Source organism: Triturus cristatus, chromosome 7 (genome assembly GCF_964204655.1).
Source record: "Triturus cristatus chromosome 7, aTriCri1.1, whole genome shotgun sequence".
In the NCBI taxonomy this organism is placed as follows: Eukaryota; Metazoa; Chordata; class Amphibia; order Caudata; family Salamandridae; genus Triturus; species Triturus cristatus.
This window is the reverse complement of record NC_140590.1, coordinates 724,727,312-724,749,356: the sequence shown is the minus strand read 5'-3', so window position 1 is coordinate 724,749,356 and position 22,045 is coordinate 724,727,312. Positions and strand designations below refer to the sequence as shown.

The following is a 22,045-nucleotide window of genomic DNA, read 5'->3' as shown; positions in this document are numbered from 1 at the left end:
TTAAAAGACAAATAAGGTTGTAACCCTGGTCGGTCTGGATCAGTTGATTAGCACTGACTGTTGATTTAATAATGTTAGAGGAAAATCTAAGCATCTCCAGATGACTAAAACATAGGGACTTTAACTCCTTCCTCGTAATTGAAGTCAAACGGTCAGGTTTATCAAAAAACTCGGATGACCCATGTCATACAGGCTTTTTTTGACATACACCAACCAGGGAATACGTAAAACCCCTTGTAAATTCAGACAGTCGTTTATCACATCCCGGTTGAGACTGGTGGAAATACCATTCCAGACTTTATGCCACAATAATATTGGCTGTATTTTTATTAAGTCGGACACATATGGTAGTCCCAGTTCGGCGTCACAAACATACGTAGCGGTGCTGGCTGGGACAGCTAAAAGACATTTTAAAAAACTGTTCTCGATTTTCTGAATAGACTCTACACTTGCATAGCCCCAAATGCCAGCTCCATACAGTGCAGTTGAAATGCATTTGGCCTTGTAAATTGTCAGTAGATCTTTAATGGGACGCTTGCCTAGCTTCCTAGCAAAATTTAAAAGTGCTCCCACGGCTTTAGCAAAGAGCAATTTTCTGGAATTGATAGCTGGAGCCCACGAACCCCTATTTTCAAACACAATACCCAAATAAGAGAAGGACTTGGCAAATTCCAACCTGTTGTTACCAATAAAAATATCACAGCACTTGATAGAAGGCTTATTGCATTTCATTGTAAAAGTTTTGGCGATATTTACATTTAGGTCTAAATTAGACATATACAACACAAAACTCGTGACTAGTCTCTGCAGGCCTAGTGGTGTACGAGCTATTAAATCTGCGTCATAAGTATATGAAAGTACGCCAATAGACCGTTTGCCAACAATGGGTATATCTAGACAATCCCTAGATAGGGTATCCCCCAGGCTATTTATATAGAGGGTAAACAGGAATGGTGCTAGTACGCACCCCTGCCTTACCCCCTTTCTGACATGGAAATTATCACTGAGTTCTCCTGTTCTCCCATAGCGAACCCTACCCCGGGCATCAAGGTATGATTGTTTTAAGAAATTAATTAAAGGGGTTTCCACCCCCATGGCCTCCAGTATGCTCCATAACTTCTGATGGTTACCACCATCAAAAGCCGAACTCAAATCGACAAAACACAGGTATAAACTCCCCTTTTTTGCCTGTGTATATTTCCCCAATAGGAGGCATAAGTTAAAACTCTGCTCCACAGTGCCAAGACCTTGGCGAAAGCCGTACTGAAGCTCAGAAATTACACCGGCATTCTCTGCCCACATTTGCAGTCTATTTAAAATACCGCGCCCGGCTACCTTCACTAGAGAATCTAGCAATGAAATAGGTATATAACAAGCCGGGTCGTTACGATCGCCCTTCTTAAATATCGGGACAAGAATTGATTCCGTCCAGGTCGGAGGGAGGCCGCAAGTACAACAGGCCCGTAGGACCAGAGTAAGCAGTGGGCCCCACAACAGGGGGCAAGATTTAAATAAGTCCACAGGTATACTATCTGGGCCTGGGGCTTTTCCGCCCTTGCTTGCATTAATGGCCAAGATTACCTCCTCCGTGTTAAAATCAATATCGATTGGGAGGAAGTTAGACAGAGCAGGTCCGGGATAATCACCCTGGGGGGTGTCATCATGATTACAATATAATCTAGAGAAATGAGACACCCATTGATCCTCCCCAATCGAAATTTCAATGCTGGGTAATTTTTGTGTAGCAAGAAACGGAGCGTTCACCGCCCTCCAGAACCCTTTTGTATCCTTGATGGCTGAAGCTTGCTTTAGCGCCTGCCATAGGTCATTCCTTATGACCTCCTTTCGCTCTTTTAGGGACTTTTTATACGCCGCCCTGGCCCTTTTGATGGCTTCCTGATCTTTCATGGGCTGGTGTAGAACGGCTATCAGGGCTGCATGCGCCTTACTACACCTATGGTCAAACCAGCCTGGCCTATCTTTAAAAGATCTTTGAGGATCTGATCTTAAGTTAGTTTGTATGGCCTGTGTAATTTTACAGAAGGAGTTAACGATATTGGAGTCCAAGGCGGTCTCCTCAAGACCGACAAAAAAATCTGTTTTACAACTAGTCAAAAGTGACTTAGTTAACTTAAGTGAATCTATCCCTGCCCATTTAATAGTGTAGCCATTAACCCTATTGATGGCAATATCTTGTGAGGTCTGTGCAGACGCGTGTTTTTTAGATAGCACGTTAGCTGGCAAATCCAAAATAACACTCAGAGGATAATGGTCACTGAAGGCAACTGGATACATTTTAAAATTAGATATTCTACCAGCGTGTCTGTTTGATATTAATAAAAAATCTATGGTCGAGCACAACCCACGGCCGTTAAAAGTATGACTAAATGGGGAGGCAGGTGAACATAGATCATTGGCAAAACCCAAATCCTGGGTAAACTTAATTAAATTTAAATGATCCCCAAACGGAGTATGCAGGAAATGGGAGATATCTTTCTCATCGCCAGACAATAAACCACAATTACCGTCTGCTGCATGTGGACAAGGTCCCAAATAAAAGTCACTAACCCACATTATACAAAAATCCTTGTTATTACCCCTTTGTGCTTTATCCAAGGCCTTCTGTAGCTGATTTAATACTACCTCAGATGCCGAGTTAGTTATATTAGTATGTGTATATATATATATATATGTATTTATGTCCTAGCTAAAAGACAATGTTATTGCAGTATTATTTCTTCCTACTGCTTACGCTGTGCGTATTATATTTTGACTTCTGTCTAATGATCGTAACAGCTCATATGTCTTACACGAGAAACAAGACTGTTCAATAAACCCTTTTATTGAAACGCCCGTCTTTCTATTTCTGTGTAACTCTGAAGAAACTAAGCATGCACGATTGACTGAGTGAAACTGTTATCTATTGTTTCCACGATTCTGAGACACGTTCCGATTCTAAAGGAAACAAAGTTGTCATGTTTATGCGGTTGTCAGAAACTAATCCCTTCTTGTTCATTCGAGAAGTTTCTAGTGACTTCTGAGTTATCTGGCACACACAAGTAATTAAGTTTAATGTACTCGATAGGAGCATACTGACCTTAGTCCTATGCAAAAACTATATTATTCCAATGCGCAGAGCCTATAAGGGAAATAGGAACTACACTACACTCTAGACCTCAAAAGACAATGAAATAACATTATATTGCACCCATAGGGTATTCCCTGCCTTCTACATCCTGAAGAAACTGACCCCTGATGTGCTTCCAAAATTCCATTTCTTTTCAAGTGAAGGAGGAAATAATGATGAATACAGACAGCCAGAAACCTGTCGCTTAAAAGGTGACAACATTTTCCTCTTTCAAGATATATCCACATCTATCCTCCATAAAAGGAGAGATTTTAAAGCAATAACAGACCTCATCAAAAAAGAAAACCTTCAATATCCTTGGGGCTTCCCTTTCCGCCTATCCTTAAAGATCAGAGAACTATGCATGGCCAGGAGGACACTGGAAAAAATTAGGAAAATTCTTGCATTGGATGTTGCTCAATAGGGCAAAGAAGCTGGGGTATTGAAAAAATTGGTAGACCATCTGAAAGAATGGCAACATCAGAAGTTGAATGTAAAAGAGCTACTAAATGTCAGAGAAGGAGAGTGAACTGGAGATAACTAAAGCATCATCTAAATGAAGACTTATACCGTGATTCCTGAGGAGACACTGGTCTCATGGAGAGCCCGATCTGATGGAAGAAAGAAAGAATGTTAATCTCAAGAAAAGTAAGATGAGTGAAAACTGATAAACGCAACCTTTCACTGACACAGTGGAGCCAGGTGTGAGGCATGCAGCAGATCTAAGCATTACCAAGCACATGTTGACTACTCTAGTGGTAAGTGTAAGTGACATGCCTGCTACTTTGTTAGACTAGGATATTTAACCAAGTAGCGCAGTGCACCTGATAAGGTGTCAAGAGTGCGTTGTCTAATAGAAATGTTCAAATGCCCCAGCCACATTTTAACCAGTAAGATACTGAGGTATGAGGGCGATCACGAAAAGCCCAGAGCTATCTTGTGGTCTGTGACTTTGCTCCCAAATCCTCTCATATTTTGTTCCTTTATGTAAAATAACTTTTCTGGACTCACTGTTCATCCATATTCCTCCCATGGTATGAAAGTTAAATAAAGACCAATGCGAAATATGAACGTCATGATTCATATTAATTGAAAAGAGGGATAAGGATGGATGCATGCTTAAGGAGTGTAAGATATAGCTGAAATCACTGGGGGACAGATGGTTCAGTTCTCCGCAGGGCTACTGTTGACCTCTGTGGAATGAACACCTAAAAGAAGAGTTCAGGCAGGAAATCTAATTATATGTTGTTTATTATACTATATTCCATATGATGAAGGCAAGCAGAAGGAATTCATACATTTGTTGCATCTAAAATCACATAGCTCTGAATAAAGGTATTAACATTGTAAACATCTGCCATATGTTTGTATTGTCAAACACTTGGGACACTTTATTTCAGTTCTCTTAAAGCGGTTCAAATGTTCTACTGTGGTGAAAATTGAAGATGTTGTAAGAGCAGCCCTGCCAATAACGGAGAAAACATGATTGTGCACTAAACAAAACTGTTTATTTATTAAGGTTTGTGGCTAGAGAATTCACTTCTTCGGGCTCTTAATAAAACAATATAAAAATATGTCTAGTATATTGTACAATCTCTTCCCTTCAGGGTTCTCCTTCCCTTTGCTGTTTGCCACCTTATTTACACTGGGATGCTTTTGGGACAAGTAGGTCTGGCTTTAATGGGCCAGCACATGGCAACAGAGGCATGCACATAAGAACATGTGGTCATTGCTGTGTTTGAATATATTAACTTATTAAGGCCACACTTCTTGGCTTTGCAAGTGTTTGGTAAATAATTGAGTAGCAGCAGTAAGGGACGTAAACATCTTTTACAGATTAGAATATATTGGAGAGCTACTAATTAATGCTAGAGAAATACAAACAGGCAGGCCCTCGTGCATAGGTTTGTAGGATAAGAACCTATTCATAGAAAATGTAACTTCCGCATTTTCTAACTTTAGCCTAGGTAGTGTTCGATAGTAGCTGCAAGGTGGCATGTTCTGTGACATTTTTTTATATTGTGTTTTCAACTGCTGTCCTGTAGATAGTGTTTAGACTGCGTTAGGTGACAGCATGCAAACCCTTTTCTGTTGAACTGGAGTTTTTCCGTTATTGAGATCTCTGTAGGGTAGTCCTCTCTGGCAGTGTTCTACCAAACTCATGTGAGTGTGATCAATGGATCTTATGCGAGTGTTACTGTGTATTTGTGGTGGCGACCGGTCCAAGACTGGAGCCCGTGGACCATGGTTGGTTAAGGGCTTCCAACCTCCCTGCCACAGAATGTGAGTTATTTTTTCTTATTTCTAATGCACCTATCACTGTTTCTGTGTGCCACTAAGGGTGTCTGTGTTCTTTGTCCTTCTTTGTAGGCTTTCATTAAAGGACATCCCTGTCTAGTACCCCTAGTGATATTCAGCCTTAGGGTTGCAGTTTTTGACCTATCTATTGCTTGTATATTTTTAATGAAACCACCCTTATTTCCAAATTGCTTTATGTTTCTCATAGATAGACACAATTGACCCTGTCAAAGGCCTTGGCTGCCTTTAAGGTAATCCCTGCCAAAGTGCTTCTTCTAAACTCTGCAAGGTCAATCGAGCCCACCTAACTGTGAGTTCATGTAGTTGCCGTCTAGTAATATACCTTTTTGGTCTTCCTGAACCAAATGTTTTACTACTCTAAGTTTATTTGCAAGTATTCCTGAAAATAATTTTTTCTTACTATTTTAAAGAGATATTGGTCTTCATGACTTGTAGTGATTGGAGTGTTGGGCTTCAGGATCAGTAAAATAGTTGTATCATTCCATGAGTTAGGAATGGGTTCGTCCTCTTTTGAAAACCACTTGAATAGAGTCATCTAGAGTGTCATTAAACTCTTTATGTAACTCTCCATAAATCCCATCCATGCCAGCAGCTTTACCTCGTTTGATTTCCTAGCATTCTAGTCTCCTCTGGCAACGGTTCATTTAACAGAGCACTTTGATTCTCTGGGAGTGCCCTCAAGCGCCTCTCCTACAACCAATTTTTTGTTTTTCCCAAATCAGTACTATATTTTTTCTCTGTATAATTTATAAAACAATCCAGAAATATGGCTTCTGTTTCCCTCGTATCCCTGGTGTTGAGTGTCATTATTTAATATCTCATTAACATTATTCCTTTCCTGTATGCTCTAAACATCAAAACAAACCAAAAGACGAAATCCGCGGGACATGCGGCCTCATTCGTCGCCACCCTACCCGCCGTTTCCCGGCGTCTGGGCGACTAGGGCCCAAATGGAGGCCTATGCTGCGGCTCTGCAGGCTTCCTTGGCTCCTCCTCCCCTTCCTGGGACGTCCGCCGATCCCTTGCCACGTGCGGGGCAATCAGCGGCGTCGCCAGTGGCTCCGGCCCCGGAGCCTACGGGTTCGGCTTCAGGTGTTGGAGGTGTGGTGTCGTCAGGGTGCGGCCCTACGGGGTTCCCCTCTTCAGCCCACGGCGCCTCTGCCTCGCCGCAAACCCCGATGGGGTCCCTGTGGTGTCGCAGGAGGTCGCCTGGACTCTGGGCTCGTCCCCGAGTTCCCCTCGGTCTTATGGGCAGGTGGCGGCTGTTGGCCCTGGCGGCGCCGCGGGTGCTGGCTAGGCGTCGGGGCGCGTCCCCGGGTGCCTCTCGTCTCTCCACGCAGGCGGCTGCTTCATCGGAGGTCGAGCCGGTGCCTTTTTGGCACCGTTCTTTCGTTGACCCGGAGCCGGCCCCACCCCATTCTCCTGGGGCGCAAGTGGTGAAGGAGGCCGTCTCGGTGTCCCCTCCGGTGCCGGACGAAGTCATGCCGGCGCTTGTGGCGGACTCCACGGCGCCGTGCCGGGTCGTCTACTCATCTCCACAGGCCCCCTCCTCTCTGGAGGTTCGTCAACTTTTTGTCTCTTCTTCCCCGGAGACGGGACGCCGCGTCGTGGCCTTTTTCCCGGCGTCTTCCAGGGAGGGCTCTTCGCCGTCCCCGTGGCCACAGCCTTCCCCAGAGGCACCTCTGGTCCCCCACTCGTCCGTGAATCTTCCACCGTTCATGGGGCTGGCCATTTCTTCCTCCAGCTGGACTCGGGGATGGCCGGCTTAATTTACAGCCGTTACCCACGGAGGAATTGCTTTCCCCCCCCATGACGCCCTACGAAGGCAAGTGACGCCTTTGCCCGGGCCATTTCCACGGCCGCTGGCATTTTGCACATGGGCGACCCCGCCACCCCATTCCCTAAAGATCATTTACTTGAGGTTCTCCATCAGGGCTCTGGTGGACGGGATCTGCTTCTTCCCTTCGAAGCTTTGCTCCATAATTCTCTTCTGGGGGCGCCCTGCCACGGGGGATCCGGTGCCCCAGTCGCTCCTCCACCGCCACCGTCCTGCTCCGCATGATTCAGTCTGCCTTTCTTTCCACCCTTCTACCCAGGGCCCTCTTCTGCAGACTGCTTTTCCTTCCTTACCTTTGGTGTTGTTTCCTCTGTCACGGGAGGCCCGGTGGTTGGATTCATGGGGGCGTAACCTCTTCGCTTCCTCTAGTGCTGCTTTGCGAGCGCTCAACACGCTTTGTGTGTTAGCCAGGGCTACTTCCAGCTTGTGGGATTCTGTGTAGTCCCTTTTGTCTGCTGCCTCAGAGGAAGGTGTCTGCGCTGATCTGAAGTGCCATGTGATGGATGACCGGGAGTCGGCCGCGTTAAATCTTCATTCTGCCCTGGATGTTTCTGATGCTCTCAGCCGCACTATGGCAAGTTCAGTAGCTCTCCGTCGCCATGCTTGGTTGAGGGATAGCGTTTTCCCTGAGAACGTTAGGGAGCGTCTGGTTGATCTGCCCTTTGATGGGATGCTTTTGTTTAACACCCATGCGGATGCCGCCATTCCACGGCTCCTTGCGGGGCCCCGTCCTCCTCCCCCTCCGTAACCTTGGCTTGTCGGTCCTCTGCTGCTTTATGGGCGGCATTATCCTGCCCTTTTTTCAGGGGTCTAGTGGTTCGGTTGGACCGTCTGTGTCTTCTGTGTGGGTTGGCGTGCCTTTGGGGTCCTTAGGTTGTCCCCTTTGTGCTGTTGGCTGCTGGTACAGCCCCTTTGGCTTTTGTGGTTCTTTGGTACCCATATGTGTCCTCAGGTTGGGCCTTCTGTATGTTTTTGTTTTGGCTGATTGGCAAGCCATCTGTGGTTCTATCTGCAGGTCCTTTATGTTCTTGTTCTCTGCTGTGGGATTTTTTTGCCTAAGAGGTGTTCCCATGTTTTCTTGGGACATATCATACCTTACCTTTATGTTCTTGTCCTCTGCTGCGGGATTTTTCCCTAAGAGGTGTTCCCATGTTTTCTTGGGACGTATCATACCCTATGTGGGGTACTTGTAGCTATTGCATAGCTCTGTCCTGCGCTGGGAAGGTATGGCCGCCTTTTTTTCAGTTTCCCTGCCTTTCCTGGTATCACTGTATACCGCTGGTGCGGTCTCTTTTGTCTTGTCCGGGCGCAGCTTGCACTGCTCCCGGTTCTGTCATTCTCCGTGTTCGCTACATCGCTCGACCAGTCAGGCATGCTGTCTACGGTGTCATGTTGTGGCGTTTCCGCCTTCCTGTCTGACGTTTCGGCCTGGTCCTCTGTCTGGTGTTCCAGGGGGGCTAGGTTTCTCCTGGCTTTCCTGTGTTCTGGTTGACAGCTTGGGTCCGTCCTCCGTGTCCTCCTCTTCTCTTCTGGCTGGTCCCTCTTCTCTTCGTGGGTCAGTGTGTGTCTATCGAACGATCATCCTTTGGGGATTGTTCTGAATTTCCCTGGCCTCTGCCCTCGGCTTGCGCCTGGCTTGTTCTGGGTGCACTGCTCCATGGTCTTGCCAGCTGCCGGCTGCGCATGCCTGCACGTTCTGGTCCACCGCCGTGGCCCTTAGTGTGTTCCCTTGTGCCCCTGCCTCTTGTTCTTCTGGGGCTTTGCGCACCTGTGCCTTTCTTCTTACGCCTGCGCTTCTTGGCTGTGGAGCCGTTCCTGCCTTGTCTGTCGCCTTGCGGCTGATGCCTGTTAAGCTGTCCTCTATCGCTGTGTGTTTTCCTATGGCGGGCTCTGCCTCCGGTTCTACTTCTTCTCCCTTCACGTTGTTCTTGCTTACTTCTGCTTGGTAGGGACTGGGCCGCCCTTCTTGTCCCCGTGACACAACCCCTGCTGGGGCCCTGTGTTTCTTCCTACTGGAGAGGTTCTCTTGCAGGCCCTCCTCCCCTCTGGGTATGGCGAGGTTATCTATTGTACGTTAAGGAATCTGCGGCTAGTAGTGTCTCAGATGTACAAGTTACTTACCTTCGGTAACGATGTATCTGGTAGAGACTATTCTAACTGCACATTCCTTCACGGCCCACCCTTCCTCCCCGTTCTGCGAGGACCTTCAGTTTGGTTTTCTGCAATCTCCTCCCTCCGGTTGGCTTGTCTTCTGTGGGTGTCCGCTTCGCTCCGTCCTGGTCGGTTGGTTCATGTGTGCTTCTGCATCCCTCGACCCTGGTTTTTTCTCCAGTGCAGGGGCCTACTTTTACTCTACTCCCTTTTACTTGCTTGGGGTTTCTGATTCCTTAGCAGACCTCTATGGTTTTTTTTTTTGCCTGTACCTCGGCCTTTTCGCTCCTTACCGGGGATATGGCCCTCCTTGATGGTGTCGTCTGGGGGTGAATTGCTATTACTCCTCTGTTCCGGGCTTGTTGCCCTTCACTGTTGTGGATTGTGATTGCAGTGTCTCTCTCTCTCTCTCTCTCTCTCTCACTCTCTCGCTCTGCTCTGGCATTTTTCACACGCTTTCTGCATCTAGGGAGGATGTCGCCTTAGCTTGCAAGGGTGTTCCTCAGAGCGGTGCTCTGCTCTTTCACTGCTATGGCTTTCACTGCTATGGCTTTTTGTACCTTGGTGCTTGGCGCTTTTCCAACTGGTGCTGTTCCTCACCTTTCGTTTCTCTCTTCTGTTTCACTGATTTTTCGCACACTGTTCCCATACTCTCCACAGTTTTGTTTGGGATGGCTCCGCGTTGTGGCGCAGAAAAGTTCTCCGAAGAAAACTGATGTCAGAGCGCCGGGGTGGGGCTTATGTGACCTCGCTGACGTCACGCCCGCGGATGACGTCAGGGCGGAGTCGCGTGGTACCGCCGCCCAGCGCTCAGAGATGCTGGGGCAAAGAGAGTTTTCCGGGTCCAGTCTCACGCCTGGGGATAATTCTACGTTAAGGAATCTGCGGCTAGAATCGTCTCTACCACAACAGCCGCATGCCCGCGAAGCTAAAACCATAGCTTCTCTTTTAGTGAAATCCTTTCTTTTCATTCCTGCGTCACATGCATGCATCGCTGGTAGCTATAGGCCCATTGGGCCCCTTCAATGTGCCTTCGGGCCACGCAGAGTCGAAAGGGGCCCCATCTGGTTCCACAAACGTGGTTCCAGTGGGGTCCCAGGGATCCATTCCTGGATCTAGACAGATGCCAGTCGTGCCATCTCAACCTTGCAAAATAAACAATTGATGGATGGAATGCTGGACAATGCAAACATTCACCCCAGTCACAAGGATCTGGGTTTAATCCATAATTATTTTGCTCACTACACCACCCCAGTTTGGACCCAGCCATATGCAAATCAGTCTTGACCTTGTTCCTTGTGGGAAAAGTCCAGCCCAAACTGCCAAGCCAAGTCCTCCCTGGACTGGAAACGAGCATCCTGGGACCAGTTTCAGGGCATCACCCTTCATCACCCAGGCTAGCTTGAATCCAGTGGTGTAGTGAGCACGGGACCCACGTCTGGGCATACCCTTCCGACTTAGGGCGACATATGCAAAAGAAACAATTAATGGACGGAATGCTGGACAATGCAGATATTCACCCCCAGTCACAAGGATCTGGGTTTAATCCATCATTCTTTTGCTCTCCACACCACCTGGGCATACCTTTCCCACTTAAGGCGACATATGCAAAAGAAACAATTGATGGACGGAATCGCCCCCAATCACAAGGATCGGGGTTTGATGGATTTAGGCTCAAGAAAGTTGGCAGGGTATGCCCAGACGTGGGTCCCGTGCTCACTTTGCCACTGGATTCAAGCTAGCCGGGCTAATGAAGGGTGTTACCCCGAAACCGGTCCTAGGATGCTTGTTTCCGGTTCAGGGAAGACCTGGCTTGGCAGTTCAGGCTGGACTGTTCCCATGATGCACAGGGTCAAGACTGATTTGCATATAGCTGGGTCTGAACTGAGGTGTCGTAGTGAGCTAAGGAGTGATGATGGATTCAACCCAGATCTGTGACTGGTAGTGAGTGTCTGAAAAGTTTCAGCGCACCGTCCATCATCTCCTTGTGTTTGAAATGTAAATGAGCAAAACCCCAATAAAATGGGTTTTAAAAAAAATGAAAGAAAGTTGCTAGGCTGGTGCAAACATCTAGCGAATTAGGGATATTTTGATTAGTGACTTTAGAATCTAGAAAATAATTGACCACCAAAATCATTTTGGGGGAAGAATTTGCAGAGGTCTCAATTCTGGTTGCCAGCTAGGCGGAGCGGACAGAAGGTATAGCATAATGGTAAGATTTAATAGCAGATCAATGAGTTGTTTAAGCAGTTTTAATATTCAATTCTGTATCTTTTCCACTGTTTTACACTGTTGCTTTGGATGATAAACATCCTCTTTGTCAGTGAGCACACTTTGCTCCAGACAGAACATGGTTATAGGTAAGGTCTTCTGTCCTGTAACTTAAATATGCATTTCATTTTGCATCATGGTGTGGAGAAATGTAGGACAAGGGTTGAAGCTTGGCTTTTAACCGTCCTGCGCAGTGATCCTACATGCATCTCTCCCCATTCTGTCCACATTTCGCCATACCATGATGCAAAATGAAATGCATATTCAAGTTTTAGGCCTAAAAGCGTACCAATAGCCATGTTCTGTCTGGAGCAAAGTGTGGTCACTGATGAAGACAGGTGAGTGCTTTCACTCACTTATAAAACACTATCCGGGAAGCCCTGAAGTATAAGGCCTCCATATATATTCCTTTGTCCTGACGAACGCCATAACCCGTAGGTGCTGTTCTAGGCTGAAACATGTCGACCCGACCACTGGGTGTGGTGGACCAGTGACAAAACACCACTTTGTTTTTAGACTTATCCCTATCCTACTCTTTTACCCCAATAAAGATTCTCCTAAAGGTTAGGAGATAATTTTAATCCACTCACCACTCAACATCCAGACAGTCTCCCTCCTGGTGGAGGTTTTGATATCACTTGTAGAACGAGACACTCAAGTGACAAGAACCGATGATGATGCTATCCACCGAATAACACTAAGCAGAAATTACGTACACCACAGTCTGTGAACGTGTGGTTGAGGGTCTCCGAGACAAAAGGTTCTGAGACTCTGGTATTGAAACTTAAGACGTTCATTCCTCCCTTTCTGATAACCAGTACCTCTTGGAAGCTGAAAGAACATCTGCTTCTTCTTCCCTCCGCGTTTTTTTGATCTGTACTATTGAGAACATGACCTCCATAACAAGTCAGAGTCTAGACTTTTTTAGTCCAGTAAAATACTTTAAGATTATCTACCGGTATGGTGGAGACTTTGGATGTGGGGTCTTTAAGGCAATAGTTAGTCTTTGGGAATAATAAGCATTTCTAAGAACGTGGGGGCCAAAACTTACAAAAACTTGCTGTAGAAGTTGGTTTTGGGACTGGGTCGTAATAAATCAAGGTAGCTGAGAAGGAGAAGGTGTTGGTTATTTTTTTATATGAACAGCATGCGTTCAGCCCCCTTCGTGCACGTGGAGGGATTTGTGGAATAGATGTGTTGAGACCTAAAGACTATGGCCAGACTGCCTCTGGGTTTACCAGTTTGATCCGCATCATAGCCACCATTTTAAGGAGCAGGTGGCCGATAAGGAATGATGGCGCCTCTTGGGTCAGGAGAGCAGGCAGTGAGTGCTGGACCTGTCCACTAGACCAGGTGGAAGTCAGGAGCGCAGAAAATTAAGGAAAGTCAAATAAACTAGCAACTGAATTATTTAACCCAACAAAATTGAAAAAAACAAGCAGGGCCAGGTAACCTCTAAAAATAATACAAGGAAAAAATAGACAACGCTAAAACAAATCCTAAATTAAAATGCCAGTGGGGTCTTGAGGGCCAGGCACCCCTCCTCCAGGGGATACACGGGGATAATTCACACAAAGGGCTCCAGACAATCAAGTGGTTTACCTTAGCCGCAATGTGGCCACCTTTTTAAAGAGCAGAACGCAGGTACAGGCAGAAAAGGCGGCACATCGGGGGTGGATGGTGCTGGTACGTTCTTTGTATCAGACCATCTAGACACTTGTAGTGTGGGAACCATTTTACACTCCATACCTCCGTGTGTCTACAGGCGCCAAATCTTACTTAATAGTTTAATATCAAACTAGCAATCAAGAGCTTAAGGAAGACATTCTGTGTTGGTCCTCCAAGACCTGTGCACAATGGGATTCTGTCTAGCCGTATGTAAACATTAGCATTGGACACTGTAGCAGACTAGCACACGGGAGGCTAACACATAAGCCAGCAGGAAAGGAGAACTATAACAGGTAGCGAACCCATGAAATGCACTGCAATAACTGGCAAGCATCATCATATTTCACAAACTCTAGGCGGTTACTATCCCTGACAGTGGCACAAATGCACCATAATATGTTTCCTGTATTTTTTTAGGACATCGGTGAATTCTCAGACAGGAGTGTGCACACCAGCCGGCGGACTGCTAACAGGTAGGTGGCCATGCTTTCCAACCTCAATCCCTCATACATAACCGTTGAATCCGCTTATCAGCATCAGCAATAACCAGCTCAGTCCTGTTACTGATGGACACGCAGAATAGTGATGAAATAATCTACATCAGTGACACTTTCTCTGGACAAATTTCATTTGATCATGTTTACCTCTTCTCTGCCATTGCAGAAAGGACCATCCATATAAAGTCCGCATTGGTCGCATCTTAAAAGGCTTTGTTCAGCCTGAGCTGCTAACTTCACCAATCTTGCTGTACATGCCATTCCTATTATTAAATAATAAAATATTTAGTTACCACTCAGAGACAAGAAGAAGTAAAACTAGCCTTAATGTGAAATTATAGCACGTTTTGACCCCTCACTGGGCCTACCGTGCACTGGATATGTATGTTTTTTTTTTCTCTTAGTTGCGCACTGGGATTGCACGTGTGTAGCATTGGATGTGTACACTTTAAGTGTGCACGGAAAGGCACCAGGGACTTGCATCTATCTCCCTTTCTGAAGGATCTTTGTTTGATGGTGGTGAAGATTTCTGTAATATCACTCCAGAGTGCTTGGTTATTCTGGTCTGGCCACTCTTCAGGCCGGAGAAGCAAAAAGCCTAGATTGTGATTCACAATACCTGTCTGCAGAGACTGAACTCAGAACTGCAGTAAATCTCCAAGATGTGCAGATTCACCAATACGCACTTTTAAATGCGACCAAGGCGGTGAGAAAGCAGGTTTTGCTGCTGTAGCGTGCAAAGCAAATGTGGCGAACCGCCAACTCGGGTTGCCACCTGGCCTGTTTTATACCAGCATAACCGGTATATTAATGTCCCTACCGGTACCAAAAATAAGCATTTGCAATGCCAATAGGTCTGGCCTTTAAGGAATGTGCTGCATTACAAGTAAATAGCATGGGAATACGTATGTATTTGTGTGAAAGCAAAAAACTGTAATAGTATTTGTGTTGGTTTAAAGTTCAAGTTCCAGTTGTACTGCCAAGCCTGGCCTAAAAATCCATGTATGTTAATGACTGCCCTCCTCCCATCTCTGCTACTGCCCTAGGACAAAAACAAAAATGATCTAAGATGCTTTAATAGCGTTCCAGTGTCATGCGCATGCCACATAAAGTTCAAGCTTAGGCAGCTGGATAAATGAATAAAATAATCACAGCTGTGTGGGGGTGCACTTTTCTGTGGACGCACACAACTTCTGCCTAATCAAAACATGTACTACTGGCTCCCAACATGTGGGCGGAGCCAAAGCTTCTTTCTAGTGATGCTCACATAATTGTCTGGCAACGACTGCACTGTCAAGTCAGACTATAAAAAATGACCCAAAGCCAATATTTTTCCCCTTATCAGTACATACTTTAAACAGTAAATGTAAGGAGAAAACACTTTAAAATGTGTTCCACATTTGCCCTTAATGACCCCTGACTGATAATCAAAGTACGAAAAGATAGAAAGGCCTTGTTCAAAATGAATATGGACAATTTCATGTAACGTTCTACTGAAGAATATATCTGGGCCTTTGCAGAATATTACAAGTTGAACAGATGGCTGGGATTTTTCTCTGAGGCAGGTGGTAACCCTACCTCCAACAAACCCTTTGGGTATTCACAAACATGTACAGTGACCTTCCCACATTCGCTAGACTGCTAAACGCTTACCTAAATGTAATAGTTTTAAGTGATTAAATAAGTTGGAGTTAGTACCTATCATTGTGTGTGTGTGTGTGTGTGTGCGCACGCATGTGTGCGTCTGTGTGTGTGTGTGTATACACCAAGAGATGTCTTGACATGGGAAAATACATGCCACGCAACCTATAGGAAATTATTATGTACACGGGGTATTTATGACTTTTCTTTTAATCTAGTCTTGAGGGCTGTCAGAATAAAGATACTTCAGAGGTTGGGGGTTAATGGCATAGCTAAATAGGAACGTTTGAGTGACATAAATTGTAAAAACCACTGATACTCTGCAGCCAAATACGGCAGCTCTTGGGAGAGAGTTGCATGGTGGCCTTGCATAGAGAGCTTTGCACCCCTTCCAAGTGGTGAAGCTCTCAGTGTCACTGATTGAAGAGATAAAAGTAGGTCTTCTGGTGCGAAAGCATTGGTGTGTGGTTTCAACAATGCCTATTTCTGTGGTTCTGTTGGTGGTGGCTTTGAGGGCACCTTCAGGTGCTCATCCCAGATGACTTTAGCCGTTTGGGGGTAACGTTAGTGTCTTCTTGTTCTTCTTTCCCCAGGTGCCATTGTCCTGCTCTCACTGGCGTACCTGACCCCGCTATTTTTCTACATTCCCAATGCCGCCCTTGCTGCGGTCATTATATGTGCTGTGGCGCCCATGTTTGACGTCTCCATCTTCAAGACACTCTGGAAGGTCAAAAGTATGTATGTGGCAAACTAATGGATTTGAAAACGATGCAAGAATGGGGGGTCCATCATTTGAGAGGTAGCAAACGATAACCCATCTTCAAGGAGGAGTTAGACAGGATGAATATTCCGAAACATTTGCTTATTCCTAAAAAACACTGGCAGTAAAAGACAGCAGATCTTTTTATGTATGGCAGGCTGGTTACCAATCTCTTGCAGCACAAGTGGTATGGTTCTAAAACCTGGGCATGCGGAAAGGGTCATGCTCTGTCTAACGAGACCCTGAGAATACAACTGAGTCCACTGACCGGAAAACCAAACTCCTTTCACTAGACTGCATCAGAGCAGGATATTGCGTCTGTGTGAGGGTATAGCTATGGGAACCGTTGACTAATTGCCATTGCATCAAGTACATATACTTATGTGTACAAAAGCAGCCCCAGTGGACCTGGGTCATCAGCAAGCAAGAGCCTGCGGGACATTAAGAAGCTCTTGGCTTCCCCTTGTTTCACTGGGTCAGATACCACTGTAACACAAGGGTATTTTGGCAGCACCTGTAGTATGTCAAAACTGTAGTATGTCAAACAATACAGGCCAAACAAGGTCAAGATCCACCCACATGGGGAAAAGGTAACATTCCGCAAGCTCTTGTTACTTTTTCAAAACAGGAATTTGTTTTTCTGACAGTACTGAACATTCATTTGGCACTATGTTCTCAATTGAAGAGTAGTTACTTCAACATTGCAACTCCTTGCAGCAATTACATCCTGTTTTGTTTTTTAGTTTCTGTTCCCAGGTGACATAGTATTTTCGCTCACTACTGAAATCCTTTCGCATAGCTTTTCTGAATCGGTCTTTCTCTTTTTAATACTGTTCATTTTTGGGGGATTTGAGCCCTGGGTTCCCTAAATTGTATATCTAGTGCCTCTGCAACTGTGTTAAGAAAGCATCATCTTTTTTTCTTTCCACCCTCAGAGCTGGACCTGATTCCTCTTTGTCTCGCGTTCCTCCTCGGTTTATGGGAGGTGCACTATGGCGTCATAGCTGGAGTGATTGTTTCGGGCATCCTTGCCCTATATCCCATCGCCAGACCCCAGATCAAGGTGGGTAACAGGCTGAAGTGGTGCTGATTTGTAGTTAACGCATGTGTTTATGAATCCCATCTAAAGGAGTGCCAGAGAGACGGTACCAACAGTGTTGATTCATTCTGCTTTAGCTCATTAATTAAAATATTGAGAGAGGGAAACGTCCAATCTAACTTTAGGTATAGGCCATCCTCTTCAGCACTTGCAAGGGACAGCTGATAGTTTAAACAAGCATTGACATAGCCAGTAGGTTTCTCCTTTGGGACCTTATAAGTGTTTAGTTATCCAGCACAATATCCTTGGTGCAACAACATCAACTGTTACATGGCTAAACACTTATAAGGTCCCAAAGGCGAGACCTATTGGCTATGCCAATGCTTGTTGTTCAGGCTATTGAGACCATGGCCGAATGGATAGACAAGGACGCAGTGTTTTGGGGAAGAACGAGTAGCTCTTTAAGCGTATAACCTGCTCCTTTTCATTAAGCACTTTACTTAGTGAGTCCCCAGGTCTCACAGATACTGGCCCAAATGAAGAGGCTTCTGGTCTGAAGGTTAGCTGTTCAAAATCCGCTCCGATATCCTTAGCAGGGAGGTTGAAGAGGCACCATCACAACCACAACTGGGTATTAGCTCATGCAGAACTTTGGGGAAACTCTCCCTCCACCCCCACTTTCTTCCCACCTAGAAAGAAAACTGATCAGAGGAATAGCAGTGATACCTGCACCCATGCCTGCACCCATACAAGACTATGAATATAATAGCAATAAAACAATTCCTAAGTCATACTATGGAAAATATTACAAGATAGTATGCTACCAGTACGTGCAGTAACGTTTTCTCCAGCCTTAACACTGCTTGTGACATTTGCACTAACCTATACATACTAACAGTCCCACACACCAATACACTGCAACATGAACATATTTAAAGACATCACGTTCAAAACATTTATTCCCACCCTTTCACCATTGATAGTTTTGCAATCTAATTCAGTGCATGGAGCGTGCACTAAACCTGTACAAATACAAAGTTGTGTGCAGTGTAGCCTTTGGATACATGTACATGGCATCTTCTTCACAAGTCAGATCTACTGACTCTCTTCTTTAATTTTGTTGTGGCTTGTGAGAGGTAGCAATTTATGCAAGAGTTTTCCAACAACGAGTGAGAGGCCCTAGTCAGAACACGATATAACAGCTTGAGGCAACCAACTTCAACAACCAGCACTAACATGCGCTTCTTGGTGACTACGAAGTCCTTGATATTCTACTGAATACCTTCTAAACATTAACACTGTTTAACTAACCCCCAGCTAAACAAATTTGTCAAGCCACGCGCTGCAAAACAAACCTGAACAAATTGCATTCTAAAGTGCCATAGTCCATGTGGGTGCCTCCACATTCAAGTTTAGCAAATAATGACTGAGTTACACATTCTAGACAGCTTACAGCCAACACACCAAGAACTCAATTTGGCACTGCCTCTGTGTGAAGTAGCATCAATCACACAAAAGCGGTTGGGGGGGGCATGTAGTTACATCAAAAGGACCCACACACATCTTGTTATGAATGCAGGATCTGTGTGTACACAGATTAGAGAGGGCATTGAAGAACTGAATCAATCACAAGTGGTGAATGAAAGCTACTATGAATAGCCGTATTGGCAAAGCTAATAAGTCTGGGTTTAATGTGCTAAGCAAGGATACCTCATTTGTGCATGCCTGTGTCTTCACGCATCAGCACATCAAAGCAAGAACTATTAGCTCTAGTGCACGCCCACAGACACCATTATATTAACGCATCTACAACAAGGACTAAAGACATACACTGACAAAATGTGGACAGCTGCAACACTTAAGGCCGTAGTTAGAGCAAGTATTTTCACTGAAGTCACAAGCTTTCGCTTGGTGTAGTACTCGTAAATAAATGGGAGTTCAGGAAGAGACCACAGGAGGTGCCTAGTTATTTGACAGTGATGTGCAGTCGCCTGGGGTATTCATTTATGGCTGCAGACAATTGGTGATGGGTGGCAGGGCGCAGGCAAGACAGACGAAAGAAGAAAAAACAAGCGATAGACTACGCAAAAAAGATTAATGTAGCTTATGGTGATTTAACAAATGGAAAAAACTTATAACGTGAAAAGAGATGAATGACTAATTGATACGGGTGTAAATTAATAACAACCACACCCGCCTGTAAAAAAAATCCAAAAACAGTCCAAACTATTTGGCAAGTACAGGATATCGCAGAACTTTAAGGATGTGAGGTGTAAGGGGCGTTAACAGCTGCAGTTACTGCGCAATAAAGAAACAGACAAAGGGCAGCTTGGCGTGATGCTGTGTAAGCACACATCACAATGGTGCGCTCTCTTGAAAGTCTAGGGCTGATTGTGAAGATACGGTTATTTCGGTTAAAGCTTTGGGAAGCATCTACTGCTCCTCGCTTTTAGAGGCAGTTTCCTTGCGATGTCTGTGCTCAGGGGCAGGTTTCCGCACTTTCCTGTCTTTGTTGCACTCTGCCATTTGTAAAGTGAGAGTACCCATATACCGAGGGTGGAAGAATCAGCTCTTAATGCGAAGTTGGAGGGGGGAAGAAAAAGTGCTTCAAGGAGCACGCTGCAGCATGCAAAAGAAATAACGAGGGAGTCTCTTAATGCGAAGGGAGGGTGAAAAATGGAGCACGCTGCGGCAATCTAAAGTTCATTGCTCCTAATGCAAAATGGGAGGGGGGAAGAAAACAAGCTTCAAGGAGCATGCTACGGCATACAAACGCAGCATGCAAATGTTTGTGGCACTCTGCCATTGCTAAAGCTAAATCACGCATATGGAGGGAAACGTGTACTGCTCCCCACTCCCAAGGCAGTTTACCTGCAATGGCCGTGCCCAGGGCCAGGTTTCCGTGCCTTTCTGCCTTTGTTGCAGTCTGACATTTGTAAAATGAAAGCATGCATGCATGCCGAGTGGGGGGGCTCTTAATTCGAAGCGGGAGGGGAGAAAGAAAGAGAGCTTCAAGGAGCGTGCTGCTGTGTGCAAAATAAATACCGTGGGAGGGGGAAGAAAAAGAACTTCTAGGACCACGCCGCGCTCTGCAAAAGAAATGCAGAAATAAATACCAAGTTGCGGGGGACACCAAATGCAAAGCGGGAGGGGAGATAAAAAAGAGCATGAAGGAGCACGCCGCGGTGTGCAAAGAACTTTTAGGAACACACCGTGATCTGCAAAAGAAGATCGCAAAAGAAAGGCGGAAAGAATTTCACGGCCACGAAAGAGCAGGCAAGTGCACTTGTGCTTGTGCTGGCATCCGCCTTCAGGGAGCGAGCAGCGGCGGCGCGAGAGCCATATGTTTTCAATTACCACGCCCGCCGCTGCTCGCTCCCGCAAGGTGGATGCCAGCACAAGCACAAGTGTGCTTGAAAAGGAGCATACCGATGGGTAAAGGCCCTCCTCGAGCAGCGCATGCGGGCTGCCTAGGCGAGACCTAAAAATGAAGAGCATGAGAGCAGGATGGCATAGAATGCACACTGGCCTATGAGCCAGTCAACAGTGCTAGTTATTACTCTTGTGTCAGGAAAAATGGCTACCATTATTGACTGATTCCAAAGTCAAGCAACAGTACAACCAAACCTCTGAAAACTTCCATTGACTGACCCTTTGCTTTCTCTGCAGGTCTCTCACCAGAAGTGTCTACTTCTGCAACCACAGAGTGGGATGAGTTTCCTGTCAATGGAATATATCCGGAACATGATATACGAAGGAGCGCTTGCAGGTAATCTTTGTCTTCTGTGGATGGACTCAGTACCCAGTATCTTAACTAGGTCCATGTATTGTATGAGAGTATCTAAGTATCAAGGTGCCCTCATTTTCTGCTAATTTAGCGTGTCTAACAAACTTTAAGGAAAATAAATATTAACTAGTAAAACCTCACCCCCCACACTTCCACCCGCAGTCATCTGTCATCCAAACGTAATTCCATCTGACCCCTTCCAAAAGGGCTAACACCCTTCCCCATGCCCTTAAAACTCCATTGAGTCTTATGTAATCTCTGCCAGTGAATAAAGATGATGTGCTCCATGCCCAACCAGAAGCCAATCTTTAAATTCCATTGTCTAAGTGAGAACTTTTCTCTGCACGGAGCTCAGCCAGCAATGCCTCAAAAAGGAATAAGGAGTGTGAGGAGAGTTTGTGCTGGGAGGTGAGCATCAGGATAGCGGAGTATAAAGTCAAAGACGATGCTCTCTGTTTCATAGCTGCTCATTTCCAGCTGGATTAGTCAGTCTATGTTGTTCTCACTCTTCGTCTTGTTCACTCCTGTCAGTGTCAGACAGGCCTGATCGCTCAGTACTCTGGCATCTTTTGTCGCCATTGCCTGATCAACGTTTTGTAGCTCTTGGTTCCTTCCCCCCCTGCGCCACCCCTTTCCTTCCCCCAGTGTCCCAAGATTGCCATCTAAATTCACATGCTCTTTGGTCTTGTTGCAGGCCAGACATCTTTACTATTCCTTCCACTCTTCTAAACAGCCCTGTGTGGATTTTGGTGTCTCAGAGAAGAGGGGCTTACTGTGAACGATCACCCTCAGTTTGCTGTGTGTAGTAGCTGGTAGTCCGACTGCAGTGGTCTGAGTTTCAGTTTGACTGCCACAAAGGTCTTTCTCTGCTGTTGGAGCTTCTGGTATATTAGGGGACAGAATTACTTTAGTTGATTTATTAAGAACTTCAGTGAAGTTCCTAATCAC

General features: G+C 45.7%; 1 protein-coding gene across 3 annotated transcripts in view; it reads left to right on the top strand.

The window, feature by feature from the left end:
• The window catches only part of SLC26A11 (solute carrier family 26 member 11), a 256,645-nt gene that overhangs the window by 128,611 nt on the left and 105,989 nt on the right, over positions 1-22,045 (top strand). For all 3 annotated transcript variants that reach the window (XR_014966589.1, XM_085617434.1, XM_085617435.1), the window contains exons 11-14: positions 13,791-13,846; positions 16,105-16,245; positions 17,207-17,334; positions 20,980-21,079. Coding sequence is in view for 2 of the 3 variants with exons in the window: in XM_085617434.1 (XP_085473560.1) it covers positions 13,791-13,846; positions 16,105-16,245; positions 17,207-17,334; positions 20,980-21,079 (425 nt within the window). In the remaining variant the exon portion in view is untranslated. The remainder of the gene's footprint in view (positions 1-13,790; positions 13,847-16,104; positions 16,246-17,206; positions 17,335-20,979; positions 21,080-22,045) is intronic.